Here is a 15,150-nt window from a genome sequence, read left to right as displayed (position 1 = left end):
GATTAGCCCGATTTCGCTATTATGACCAATGAAAACAACAGGTAAGGCTACATAAGTTCACCCTGTTCCCTTGTGAATTTTTAAAAGTTGCGACTCACAAAACCCTTTACTTTTCCCGCTTGTTTAGCCTCAAAGCTGACTAGTCTGGAAAAAATTTCCAGAAAATTTTTTAGCACTACAGGCTACTTAACGAGACACTATGATTAACAGAAAAACGGCACAGGTGGGAAATGAGAGTGAGAAACTGTATAAGCTGGTTTCTGAGTTTGGGAGAGTGTATGAGAGGAAAAGTTGAGAGTAAATGTGAATAAAAGCACGAACCGATATTTTGCCATACATTCAATGTACTAGTTCTGTTAGCGGACACGTATATATCCATATATACGATTTGCACACTATTGCTCTCCAAGGGTCATTGTATCATTCAAAATCCGCTGGGTTAACTACATTCTTGATACATGGTTGCACGGCTCGTCTTTAACCCCTTGAACATGACAGCACAACCTTGCACCATATGACACTGTCATTGAAAATCTAAGCGTTACTTACGGTGCTTAGTGTGAGCACTGCTCACCACTGGGCCAGCTCGCGGTGTGGTAGATGTGGTGATGGTCGTCGTCGTTGTGGTAGTCGTAGTAGTAGGTCTCGTCGTGGTAGTCCTCCTGGTGGTGGTAGTAGAAGGCGTCGTAGTAGTCGTGGTGGTGGTGGTGGTGGTGGTCGTAGGTGTTGTGGTACTGACTGTAGACGGAGATGATGATGGCGGAGTCGTCTTGTGGCTGGGCTCAGGGTAGAGGGTGGTGGAAAAGATCTTAGTCGTCGTCCACCACGGCGCGAGCGTCGCCCTTGTTGGCCTGTGTCGAAACGTAAAATGAAATGACGCCTTCTGCGACGACTTCAGGGCATGGAGCGCCCTAATATACACTGAATGGCAGTGATATCAGAATGCAGCCAGTAACTGAGCAGTAAACTTAAAAGGACTCTGGCTACAGTGAACTTGATATCTGCGTTATTTGTCATATAAACAAGTGATACATGATCCATGACAAGGGTGAAAGTGAACATCTTAAGGATTATGTGTGTGTAGCAAACAGTTCGACGATGAAGTGGGGAATGAACCCTTAAAAGTCAGAGAATATTTAACTCGTTAAGTTCCAGATTACAGGATAGTAAAAATGTTCATGAAAATGAAGTTTCATGAAATAAGATACATAAGACATATGACTTACTAAAGTTTTTTCACTCGATAGATAAAACGAGGATTTAAAAATTGAATAAACAATCGGAGATCACCGGATTGGAATGTTAATTCCCTGAGCTTCCAAATGTAAAAATATCTTGCGCTTGAACTATCTAAAGACGAACTTGGATGATCAAAGTTAAAATAGATGACGCTAACAGCTTTGAAATCTAAAAAGGAATCTTAAAATAGGTTTATCGTAATTACATCACAAGCTTTAGCACTCAAATAGTAACACTAACATGTGAGAGGAAAATAAATATTTTTTCTTTAAATAATGGAACAGTGAAAGCTTTCACTCAAAAGGGAAACGCTGTAGAACATGCTTCTGAATGTACTAGTGTGAGTGTCAAAGCTAAAGACGTCACTGGAGACTCACTTCGTAGGTTTAGGTGGACGTGTGGGTCTTGTGGGCGGCTTGGGTGGGGTGACAGGGCGAGGTGAGGTGCCGGGGTAAGGCAGGGTGACAGGGGTGGGTGAGGTAAGGGGTTGAGGCGAGGTGACGGTGAGTGGAGGCAAGCGCGACCAAGCAGAGCTTGATATAAGCGGCGGGCTGGGTGATGTGTGCCGCTCTTTGGTGGGTGTGGTGGTGGTGGTGGTGGTGGGCTGGTAGGACGGCCGCTCTATGTTGATCGGTTTAGAGGTGATGAAGGAGGCCACACCCGTCGTCGCGCTGGTCTCAGGTGGCGGCGTCGTGGTCGACGACGTTGGCAACAACAGACTAGAGTTCTTCGAGGTGATGCCTGGGACGATCTGGACGTCTCCTGTGGAGGCCTGGGAGACCTGATTGACTTTGTCGTGGGTGCAACACGACCCGAACATAAAGCCGTCCATGCACATGCCCACGTGGTTGCCCTCCGTCTTGATGCACTCCCACACGAACATGCACACGCCCTCATACCCGGTCACATGACACGCCTTGTGCGCGAATTTGTTGTACGAATCTGTGAAAGAAGAGAAACTGGTCGTTTAGCAGACCCAGAGTCATTTTTGCAGCTCGAGGTGTATATAAAACAACCATGTATACTTCGTGTGAGGGATGGAGACAAACACCTCTGGTGTCAGAGGTCTTAAAAGTGTCTGGAAAAATTGTATTCTGCTAATACCAGAGAGAAAGGCGACACATGCAGCAATGGAAATGATGCTGAAAGAACAGCCCTGGCAGAAGAAGCAGTGCTAGAAATACAAAAGTGTATGAGTTATACCGTAAACATATGATTATCACATTCATACATAATGAATATTAGCACCAAAATCTAAACATGCCCTTTATGCATTATTCTTCAACTTTACGTAAATCATACTTTTTTCATCACAGTAAGTCTTAAGTCGTAACATAAATCAACTACCAAATGTCACAGACATGTAATAATCTGACTTTAAAGTAGAACACTGGAAACACAAGGGAACTAGAATGATTAGGTGTGTGTGTGTGTGTGTGTGTGTGTGTGTGTGTGTGTGTGCGTGTTTTGCTGGTTACATATGCTATCTTATTTTGCCGAGCGCATTGCCCATCTTATGAGAGGTAACGAAAACAAATGAAGTGAGGATAACTGGATTCTGTCAAACCCTGAGTTGCCGATTAAGTATGACAATATATGTTACATAGTTGAGCTCATTATATAAGCTTAGAATCTTTTCATAAAGTCGTTCACTCGATACGAATGGTGGATACAATCTCCGAATTCCCTAAGTATTTTCACCATTTGCAATGAGTCGTTGTGCCTATTGTTGCATTTTCTGTCTTGTTTTGGGTCCTGTGTCTCTCTAAAAGGATCGATTTACCCCAGTCAAAGACATAGCGTTCTTCTGTGTGTCCACCAAATTCCTTTTAAATTCAGGTGAATAACATCTCCGAGGAAGTCAAAGCGGCAACAGTAATTAGAGCCGAACATTTCACAGTGACGTCATGTGGTTCACTGATCCTGTTACATTCTTCATACGGAAGCTTCAATACTTGATATACTTAATCATGAAGGGACATATGTCTAGTGCCTATCTGCACTCTTCTAATTGCTGAGCCCCGAGTAAGAGGAAGCGCACAAACACTTGATTAGACACCCTCTACCATTAAGTAACGTTCATATATCAGATGAGCATGTAACATTCTGGTCTCAGGATGTTTGGAGCACGTGGTGAGGATCAAGACTCAGAAAGAATTAAATGATTAGGTCTTCCTCCAGCACAATCCTCGACAGGTGGCTACTCTGGTAAATTCCTCCACCACCACCACTCTACATCGGTGACTCGCCATGTATCTTCCTCCAGCACCACACTAGACTGGTAGCTACTCTTGAATCTTCCTCCAGTTGGATTGGTGATCGTCCTTGCGCCTTCCTTCAGCCGATTCTATCTTGTCCTTTACGTCTATTGTTGTCTGGTGACCGTCCCTCTATACACATTTAGGGACCGTCCTTTCGTCTTTATCGACACTTACTTTGCACTCAAGTGCTTCTATCCTCCTCCCGAATCACACTTGGACTCTTATTCGTTTGTAATCTCCTACAAAAGCCACTTCTGACACTTCTGGTGACACTTCTGAGCCTCAAGTGAATTGGTTCAACAAGAAGCGTAGTCTCGTATCAAAATCATTCCTCACTTCAAGCGCCCTCAGTCTCGCACAGGCTTGCCACCACACTAGTTTTGGGTGTTGCTCAAGAATCATTGTGGTGTGTGAGTCCACGTGCGTACCAACCGCTGCAACCACTCTGAACTACATCAAAGTGTATGTAGCACTAAACCTCTTTCGACTATGAGAACTTATGATACTCTGGTCTACCTTCATTTTCCCTGTAATCATGACACATTCACATTGAGGTGAAAAAACGAAATATTTCTCATCTTTCAGTGTCTTATATCCTCTCTGCCTTTCAAGAATATTTACAGCAGCAATATGATTGCATTTCGGGTACCAACTGAGTAACGACAATTGCTCGTCACTCTGTTCATTTGCGGTACACACGACACAAGTTCCTCGTCACCTTAGCAAAGGCCGTCAATCAAAACTGGTAATAATCGGTCATTGGCAACTGTTGTGGCCAGGCTGTACGTGTTACCTTCGCGAGGTCAACGTATTTACACAAATTATCATCCTTGGTGGCCACAAACGAGTTGGTAAAAAGAAAAAAATAATGGGATCTTACTTCAGGTCAGATCCAAGCAGGGTAGTGGAAGGTTGAAGGTAATAACAGTGGTAGTTGGGGCAAGAGTGCGGGGGTTATAACAGAGCCAATGGGATGGAGGCAGAGGGAATACTACACATTAACGCTCCTTGCACGACACACGGCGCGCCCGCCAGTGATGAGCGGTCGCTGCACATGTCTGTGGTCTGGAGTTGTGGGTGGTGTACAGCCACCTGTGTCCTGCCGGGCGTGTGACGTCAGATGTCAGTGTACGTGTGTTTGCAGGTGTATCTATGTTTGCGTATGTGCATGTGTGTTCGCGTATGTGCATGTGTGTTTGCGTATGTGCATGCGCATTTGCAGGCGCAAGAGTAATTACTTATTTGTAAGGTATGGGGAGGACTCTCAGCTCGCGGAACCACCCATCTGACATCCTACGCCTCTCCTAGCTTTTAAACCCTTACAAACAACTCGGATTCACCGCTGCCTTGTTGAGTCGTCCAACCGCCCAACACCGGTACATTAATGTAGTATTTCTGTACATTCTTTCTAGCCAGATTCTTGCGCTGGCCTGTCGTTTCACCAGGACTGCATCTCATAAGGATCCGTTCGCTGTCAACGTTGTCCAAATGATTCAGAAACGTGAGCGTTGTAATCAGGTCATCCTTCTCTCTTCCCCCCTCCACAGTGGGCAAATTCTCACTGTAGCTCAGCTCTCTTAATTCAGGTTTCATCTTAGCTGCCCTTCTCCTGACCATCGCAATCAAATCTTTATGCTTCTTTGGATTCAGTGACTAGATTTAAGAGGCATAGTCCAGTTTTGGTCCAATATCTATCCTGGATAACTTACTTAACACTTCATTAACCTCAAACTTAGATCTGATTGTGATATTTGCCAGCAGATAATTTTGCCGTGTCACAATACTCCAGATGTGTAACGCTGGCGATACGTGGAGTTTCCTTCATGTATAGAGTCCTGCACACGGAGGGAGTTCTTCACTCGTGTGTGTGTGTGTGTGTGTGTGTGTGTGTGTGTGTGTGTGTTTGTGTGTGATTTCTATTTGTTTGTTAGGAGAAGAAAGTTTTACACGTCTGTTGCCCAGTCTCCTAAACTAGTATACATGTATGTATGTACGCGACATTCTAGCTTAAGCCAGGTACCCAGTTACTGACCAGCCCCGAGAGAGGGATGAACACCTGGGTTGGGTGTGGGGTAACTATCACGCCCTGAATTCGAACCTCTGTGGGTTTGACCCCAGGCTGTCCCGTGCTGCCTCATAGTCAGTAATGCTAACCTCTACACCACACGGTAGGGCCCCACGAGCGTAGAACTCCCTCCCTCTAGCATACAAGTGGATAACTACAAAGTAGTAGTTATACACACACACACACACACCACCTCCGAGGACCCTCATTGTCTCACCAACACCCTCAGACACATATACAGAGTATACATGGTATACGGACGAGGTTTGAGAGGCGGGGCAACACGAGAGTAAAACTCTTTCCTGTAACACAAGAATGGTTATCACATACCCTCACGCACAGTCACCAAAACATACACTGACTCGCCTAAGTTCGCCCTGACGTACGCTTACCAACACCCACTTAAAGTGACTAACAACTGATCCCATTCATAATATGCTCAAACATGCACTCAGTTGAACCCAATCACAACCACGCACAATCATCTACACTCACGAGTATACCAATACTATCACCGGCCACCACGTACACCCACCAACACACACCACTAACTACTGCTTACAAAGACCTACACTCACCTACACCCACCGGCACATGGTAACACACACACCCACGCCTATAATAACATAAAGACCCTATTAACCCCACCACGTTCGAATAATTCCTCCCGCCATGTTTTAGAGAAAGAGAGCAACGTTACCAGAGCAAAACGCACGACAAAATTATAACAAAGTGAAAGTGTATTATCATAGCAAGACATAACAAAGGAGCACCATAGGAGGGAAACGGTATTATCATAACAAAGGCTCAAGACAGTATTACCATAGACTGCAACATTATCATCCTAACAAAGGCTCAAGAGAGTATTACCAATGAAAGAAACAATGCCATGACAACAAGACACACGACATTATTGATACAAGCCCAGTCCAGCGATCACACACACACACACACACACACACACACGTCCACATGAACACAATGTCGGTCTTGTATAGAGCGTCGTCGCTTTTGGGTCAGTATTGTGTCATTGGCCCGCTTTCCCCTGTGTACTGCAGTACCAGTTCATGAGTGGTTTACTACGCAGTAATCTTGTATAGTTACGTATAACAACTGCTTGTGCTAATTCACGTATCTACTTGTGTGTGTTCATTCTTATCTACTTCATGTACCTATGTGGGTTAAGACATTTTCCACGAAGTTCTTATCATTTCATGCGTTATCATTTATACATGATTTCTATCGACTCACTGTGGATGACGTGGACAGAGTGCCAGTCACATGAATAAATGAAAATCGTAAAAATATATCTTATCGCAAACTATTATTTCGAAGAATGTCAAAAGGCAAATGGGTCCACTACCATAATGAAATTAAAAAATCGTTTTTAATAAAGATTAACATTTTCTTCGAAGCTAAATGCAGAATATCATTGACACCTTGACAGCAGGAAAAGTGTATAAATTCGGAGTCAGGTCAGTCGCGGTGATGTGGCTACACCCAGCACCAGAGCAGGAGACACACCAACGTACGAACAAACGTGGTGGCCGAAGTGCATAACAACCTCCATGATGGTCCCGCTCGCTTGCCTTTCTCCGCAAGAGTCTGGTCTCTGGGTAATTCTGGTCCATCCAATGATGTTGGACGACTCTAGGTCCCTGGATCATTATGGATCTCTGATATACTCTTGGTCTCTTAAACACCTGGGGTCGTTAGGGCTCATTGCGCCTCAGGGTCACCATGACTTTCTGGGTCTGTCAGTCATCCTAGGGTTTATGGATCACTCTGGTCTCTCGGTGTTACTCAAGGTCTCTGGACCACACTGGGTCTCTGGAACACTTTGGGCTTCTGGAACAACCTGGATCTCTGAAAACACTATCTTTCCTGAAATCTCCGCTGGATCCTTTGGGTCTATGGATCCCTCTGAGTCTGCACTACGCTTGCTCTCTGGATCACACTCTCTGGATTCCAGTGTGATAATGCCAGGGCCATACCGTCAGCAGGACTGAAGGGAGAGACAGTCATGATAAAAAGGGCAACATAGCGGAAGTTGAGGATGCACTGCCGTCCAGTGTGTGTCAGGAGCAACCGTGTAAAGAGGCAAGTTTTAACACAAGATTTTCTGTAAGTCATCAGAGCAGACGCGTGCGACTCGAGACCTGTCATCAGCGAGGTATCTAGGTTTTGGTGATGCATCACTAGACACTGGCCTTACTGTGTGCAGGTAATCATAATCATTGGCACAGGGTATATCAGACTAGTGATGGCAAGCCTGGTGGTTTACAAAGCATTCGGTACAGAACGCAAGGATGGGATTCGAACAGCTAGACATCTATTTTCGCAACGAAAATTCATAGACACATAAGCTCTCCTGTTCGGCAGTCTTCCTCCTGACTCTTGTCGACAAAGTATAATGTAGAGCATCTGTGTTCTCACTCGCGACCGTTGCTTTACACCTAAGAACCTGGTGCTAACCCTCATACCCACAGAAAAGAAAATGCCGCTCCTGAAATCCTAACCTGTATATATGTTTAGGATTTGTATGTGTGGATGCAAACGTATAATCAGGGAAGGAAAACCACAGCACCTGTACCAGAATATACACTCTCTCCATTTACTTTACCGTCGTTCATGAAAGCTAACACACCTCAATCATACTCCCAGTCCTATATTATACAGATGTAAATCACAAAGCAGTAATCATTTCACTGTTTTTTTCTGAATAGATCAATAAAACATTACACTAAACAGACAGACTCAAGTAAGGTTAGCGCTAACTGCGTTCCCGTTTGCTCTTTTGTCTTTATCACACTATCAAACTCCTTCTAAGACATCTTATTCTCCCTGAAATTTACTGATACTTGCTCAACCCAATTCTCATTTGCCATGTTGTACACCTCCCAGTCATTTGCACTCCTTCCCCGTAATCATTGCCCAGCTTTCCTCTTTCACTGGTAATTTTACTTCATCTCTCAACTTGCTACCGTTTCGCACCTGCCGACCTCCCACCTTCCGTATACTACAAACTTCTCTTACACGTGCCATCACTGCTTCCCAAAATATGTCCCATTCCTCACCCATTCCACCTACTTCGTCTACCTTCACCTTTTGCCACTTTACACCCAATCACTTGACCTTTTCTGAAAACCTCAATAAATTTTCACTCTTGCCTCCACCAGGTAATGATCAGACATCTCACTGGCTGCCCCTCTCAGCAAATTCACATCCAAGATTCTCTCTTTCGCACTCCTGTCAATTAGCATGGAATCCAATGATGCCTTCTTACGATCCTGCTACTCTCTTTTCAAACGAGGTATTTCCAGTCACCTTCTTTCTGTGCACAAATCCTTAAGTTGTTCACCATTCTTGCTCACGGTAACAGGTACCCCGTGCCCCCTAATTATACCCTCAACTGCCATATTACTCAATTTTTCATTTCAAGCACCTATCAATGATACGCGATCTCCTGCATGAAAATTGCTGACAGTATAACTCATCTGCTTCCAAAACACTCGCCTCTCATGATCTTTCTTCTCATAGCCAGATGCATCAGCACCAATAACCACCCATTTCTCACAGCTGCTCCTCACGCATTTTCTCCATACGTTCAAGCCATTCAGTTCTCTCAACCACACTCCTTTTCTTACCGCAACTCTCTCTAGCTCTTTTATTACTTACTCGATCAAACCACCTCACGCCACGTTTTGTCCTCAAATACTTCATTTCCAACACTTCCACCTCCTCCCTAGGTCTTCAGTATCATATATATATATATATATATATATATATATATATATATATATATATATATATATATATATATATATATATATATACATATATATATATATATATATATATATATATATATTTTTTTTTTTTTTTTGCTTTGTCGCTGTCTCCCGCGTTTGCGAGGTAGCGCAAGGAAACAGAAGAAAGAAAATGGCCCAACCCACCCCCATACACATGTATATACATACGTCCACACACGCAAATATACATACCTACACAGCTTTCCATGGTTTACCCCAGACGCTTCACATGCCCTGCTTCAATCCACTGACAGCACGTCAACCCCGGTATACCACATCGCTCCAATTCACTCTATTCCTTGCCCTCCTTTCACCCTCCTGCATGTTGAGGCCCCGATCACACAAAATCTTTTTCACTCCATCTTTCCACCTCCAATTTGGTCTCCCTCTTCTCCTCGTTCCCTCCACCTCCGACACATATATCCTCTTGGTCAATCTTTCCTCACTCATTCTCTCCATGTGCCCAAACCATTTCAAAACACCCTCTTCTGCTCTCTCAACCACGCTCTTTTTATTTCCACACATCTCTCTTACCCTTACGTTACTTACTCGATCAAACCACCTCACACCACATATTGTCCTCAAACATCTCATTTCCAGCACATTTCCATCCTCCTACGCACCACTCTATCCATAGCCCACGCCTCGCAACCATACAACATTGTTGGAACCACTATTCCTTCAAACATACCCATTTTTGCTTTCCGAGATAATGTTCTCGACTTCCACACATTCTTCAAGGCTCCCAGAATTTTCGCCCCCTCCCCCATCCTATGATCCACTTCCGCTTCCATGGTTCCATCCGCTGCCAGATCCACTCCCAGATATCTAAAACACTTTACTTCCTCCAGTTTTTCTCCATTCAAACTCACCTCCCAATTGACTTGACCCTCAACCCTACTGTACCTAATAACCTTGCTCTTATTCACATTTACTCTTAACTTTCTTCTTTCACACACTTTACCAAACTCAGTCACCAGCTTCTGCAGTTTCTCACATGAATCAGCCACCAGCGCTGTATCATCAGCGAACAACAACTGACTCACTTCCCAAGCTCTCTCATCCCCAACAGACTTCATACTTGCCCCTCTTTCCAAAACTCTTGCATTCACCTCCCTAACAACCCCATCCATAAACAAATTAAACAACCATGGAGACATCACACACCCCTGCCGCAAACCTACATTCACTGAGAACCAATCACTTTCCTCTCGTCCTACACGTACACATGCCTTACATCCTCGATAAAAACTTTTCACTGCTTCTAACAACTTGCCTCCCACACCATATATTCTTAATACCTTCCACAGAGCATCTCTATCAACTCTATCATATATATATATATATACATATATATATATATATATATATATATATATATATATATATATATATATATATATATATATATATATATATATATATATATATATATATATATATACCATCTTATTATTATATGTTTTGGGCTCGAACCCAGGATTATGTGAATAACAATCAATGAACGAAGACTGGACAACATTCCCAAACCATTCTTCTACCTTAGCCTTGAGCTTTGTTTCCCTCAGAGCCAGAAGATCGAGGTTCCTTTCCTCAAACGTGTTACCTAACTCTCTCTTAAGTCACATGGTGTAGATGGGGTTGTACTTTGAGGGCTGGGAAATTGCTTGACTGGCTGTAGAGAGTAATGACTGATGGTGAAGCTTCATGATGGTTTAACGTAACAAGTGGTGTTGTGCTAGGAGCAATCTTGGAACCGGTTCTCTTTCTTATGTACATGTTAGTGATATGCATAAGGGGCTGCATCGTAGGATACTGCAATACGCAGACACTACTAAGTTATGAAGCAAATTAGCAACTAAACTTGAACGTCTGCAGCTTCAAACTGACGTAGGCAAACTAATGGACTGGGCACAAAGGTGGTAAATGGATTTGTATACCGATAGCCGCTGTTTTAGACGTCGGGTGACAATATGAAAAGTTAGGTTACAGTACATAGTCTGTTGAGACACGAAACGCAGAATAGTAAAAGGAATCAGATGTAATATTCCTGTGCGACCTGATGCCAAATAAGCAGTACAAAGAAGCAATTTAATGGCAAACATGATATTCAAGTCAAGGGAAATCGTCTCACCCTTTACAAGTCACTGGTGCGTCTCCATCTTGAATACTGTGTTCAGTTTCGGTCGTTCTACTTAAAAAATACAAAATGTAGACAGTGCAGAGGGGAGTTACCAAGATGATTCTAGGAGAGAAAATAGAAGGTTAAGAGGTGATTTAACGCACGTAATCGAAATTAACAAAGACTTAGATAATATCAATGCAATAAGTTTCTTGTAGATTCGTTTGATTTCACTCGTAGTTTGGGTTATAATAATCTTAATGAAAAAAGGTTTGCACTTCGAATGAGAGGATATACTTTTCCTTCAACACGATTGTTACTGTGAGGAAGGATTTACCAAGTTAGAGAACTTGAAAACAGTACCATAGATACGTTTCAAAAAAAGACTCGATGAATAATGCCACGAATGATGTTATTTGCGTCTCCTTAATTGCATGCAAAGATTGCAGGCTTTACGCTTTGAAACATCTCTACGTTTTTCGACTCCTACCACACTAATCCACGAGTTTCAGTTTTCTTCCACGATCATAAGCAACCTCTTTGAAAAAAAAGATTTCCGCAATAAGCTTTACCCTCACTACACTGCAAATATATACTTATAACAAAGTGTACACTCACTACACTTCAGAGGTATACTTATCATTTACTGTTAGTTTGCTACGTTGCAAAGTAAAACTCACAATAAATTGTACCTTCTATAACAAAACACATGTGTATCCACAATAAAGTGTATCCTAAACATATTGGAGAGGTGTAACCACCGTAAACTCTCATCTCAGTACGCTACAATGGTTTACCCACAGTAAACTCACATCACTACTCTGCAAAAGTATACCCACAGAAGACTATCCTCTACACTGCAAAAGTATACCGACCGTAAACTGTTCTTTCATTATACCGCAGTAGTTTACCTACAGTAAACTGTCCTCTCGCTGCACTGCAGTAGTCTACCTACAATAAACATGGCCTTGAAAAACTCAGCAGAGGTATACCCAAACAAAACATACATTCACCACACCACATAGGTATACTTACACTACATAGAGGTATACTCACTACACAATATAAGTATACTTACAGTAAGAGTGAGTGTCGATGGCACGTCCCTTGGGCTGGAGAGAGGCCAGATGTGGGGGCAGGTCCCCCCCTACCACGACCGCCCGCCATGTCACCACCACCATGAGCGCCCATACAGCACACCCTGCTGGGGGAGAGGCAGAAGACTGTCAAGTCTCTGGTGTGTCAAGTTGCTATCTTATGAATATGTCAGATATCTAATGTTGATCAATGAAATCATTTACACACACACACACACACATTATTTTTCTTTCTTTTAAACTATTCGCCATTTCCCGCGTTAGCGAGGTAGCGTTAAGAACAGAGGACTGGGCCTTTTTTGGAATATCCTCACCTGGCCCCCTCTGTTCCTTCTTTTGGAAAATTAAAAAAAAAAAAAAAAAAAAAAAGAGAGGGGAGGATTTCCAGCCCCCCGCTCCCTCCCCTTTTAGTCGCCTTCTACGACACGCAAGGAATACGTGGGAAGTATTCTTAATCCCAAAAGAAGGAACAGAGAAGAGGGCCAGGTGAGGATATTCCCTCAAAGGCCCAGTCCTCTGTTCTTAACGCTACCTCGCTATCGCGGGAAATGGCGAATAGTATGAAATATATATATATATATATATATATATATATATATATATATATATTTGATCCTCAAAAGCACCGTAGACAAATCCTTCGTGACCTCGTCGGAAAAAATGCTGATGAAAGATCATCTTCCCAAACTGTCGTCCATTTCCCATAACCTCTTCCGTGAGAACAACATTAGTGCCAGAAGGTATAGAAATGAATCAGAAGACGAGCATGAATCCTCGCCTGACCTTCACTACCCACTGAACAAGGTTCCACCTGCCCTACCAGCACCTGAGGAGCGTAATGTTCAACTTGACCTCACGTGAAACTCCTCTGGAGTACAGACCGGGCCAGCTGGTTTTGTGGATCTTTGTACATTCGGATACAATTGAATCCAGTCAAAACAATGCATCATGAGATCCAAAGCTTTTTTTTCATACAAATATATCTGACAGACTTTCAAAATCACAATTGTTTACAATATTAGCGCTGTTCCAGTCAATCATGTAATACAGCATCAATCTAAACTATATCTTTACTATCTTCATCAATTGCTTTCTATATACTTTTGCGGTTTACACTTTAATCTAAGATTCTTGAGAGGATAACCATAAATTAAAGTATCGGTGATAGATATAAAGATATTCATTCATCAATATGTAACAAGACAGAACAATATACTTATCCTAATTCTAACAAGTGGGAGAAAAGCTAAAGGAAGAATGATCGTAAAGTAATCTACTCAGAACTGATAGAGAAAGAGAATATAAAACAAAATGTAATTACAGTGTCAGGCTTTAGACAAACAAACTATGAAGATTATGACGCCAGTCGAAGTATGCAGATTAGGGGTGGGGTGGGGGGTGGGGGGGAGCCTTGTTTCACGGTTGTCGGAGGTTCGGATGTGGCAGGATCTGGCAAGGGGCACATGGAACAGCCCTGGACGAAAGTTCTGAGACCTGAAATCATAGAGCCCCGGGCGCTTGATCGAAGCTGAACAACAGTTTTGTTCCAACTTCTCGTGACATCCCAGTCAAGCGTCGTGTGCCAGAACTTCTGTCCTCGACTGTACGTATGGATATTCGTTCCACGTCTCTACGTATCAGAATTATTTTTCCGAACAGAAATATTGTGTTATCAATTTGGAGTCAGAATAATGTTAGATGAAATTACTCATTCCTTGGCAATGACATCAGTCTCGGTGACGCAGTTCAGTCTTGGTACCACACAATGGTTCAGACGTATCACTCATTCCCAGTCAGTCACTACCCACACTAAATCAAGGTTCTGAATAATGATTATATGACTCATCGGTCATCATCTTGTAGGTTTGAATATCCTGGAACGAATCACCTATCAGTACACACACACACACACACACACACACACACACACACACACACACACACACACACTGTATCTGCCCCTGACCTTAATTTCCGGTCACTAGCAACACGTAATCACATTGGATTTTCCCGGATGAGATTACTCACTCCGTCGCTCCTTCTGAAGACCGGGCCAAGCCCTGTGTCTGGGATCTGATCATTCGCTCTGATGAGTCATGCTTCATTCTCATCCCAGTCGCAAAAAAAAAAAAAAACAGGTAGTCTCCTTTCTCGGAAGTAAGCTATGCTAGTGGGAGCATTTATGCAGGACAGACGTATTTGTCGCAGGTCGAAATTATCTGTATGTATATCTATCACCGTTGTACCTATCAAAAAGTGAGCACATTTTTTGGGACACCCTGTATGTATATATATATATATATATATATATATATATATATATATATATATATATAGATAGATAGATAGATAGATAGATAGAGAGAGAGAGAGAGAGAGAGAGAGAGAGAGAGAGAGAGAGAGAGAGAGAGAGAGAGAGAGAGAGAGAGAGAGAGAGAGAGAGAGAGAGAGAGAGCATTTGTGTTTTGCATCACAACAGGAGGTGTCCAATCTTCACAACACATCTCAAGACGACTTCAACCTGACACCAAGAGGCAGAAGTCGTTCTTGCTTT

General features: G+C 42.9%; 1 protein-coding gene across 6 annotated transcripts in view; it reads right to left on the bottom strand.

Annotated features, from left to right (window-relative positions):
• The window catches only part of Sb (serine proteinase stubble), a 197,120-nt gene that overhangs the window by 31,799 nt on the left and 150,171 nt on the right, over positions 1-15,150 (bottom strand). For 3 of the 6 annotated variants that reach the window (XM_071669768.1, XM_071669750.1, XM_071669731.1), the window contains exons 2-4: positions 12,578-12,703; positions 1,617-2,181; positions 550-851 (exon numbers count right to left, since the gene is read on the bottom strand). In XM_071669768.1, coding sequence (XP_071525869.1) covers positions 550-851; positions 1,617-2,181; positions 12,578-12,703 — 993 coding nt within the window. The remainder of the gene's footprint in view (positions 1-549; positions 852-1,616; positions 2,182-12,577; positions 12,704-15,150) is intronic. The other 3 variants (XM_071669778.1, XM_071669759.1, XM_071669739.1) reach the window with 1 other exon arrangement.

Source organism: Panulirus ornatus, chromosome 2 (genome assembly GCF_036320965.1).
Source record: "Panulirus ornatus isolate Po-2019 chromosome 2, ASM3632096v1, whole genome shotgun sequence".
Lineage (NCBI taxonomy): Eukaryota > Metazoa > Arthropoda > Malacostraca > Decapoda > Palinuridae > Panulirus > Panulirus ornatus.
The sequence above is the reverse complement of the archived record's forward strand: the minus strand, read 5'-3'. Positions and strand labels throughout refer to the sequence as shown.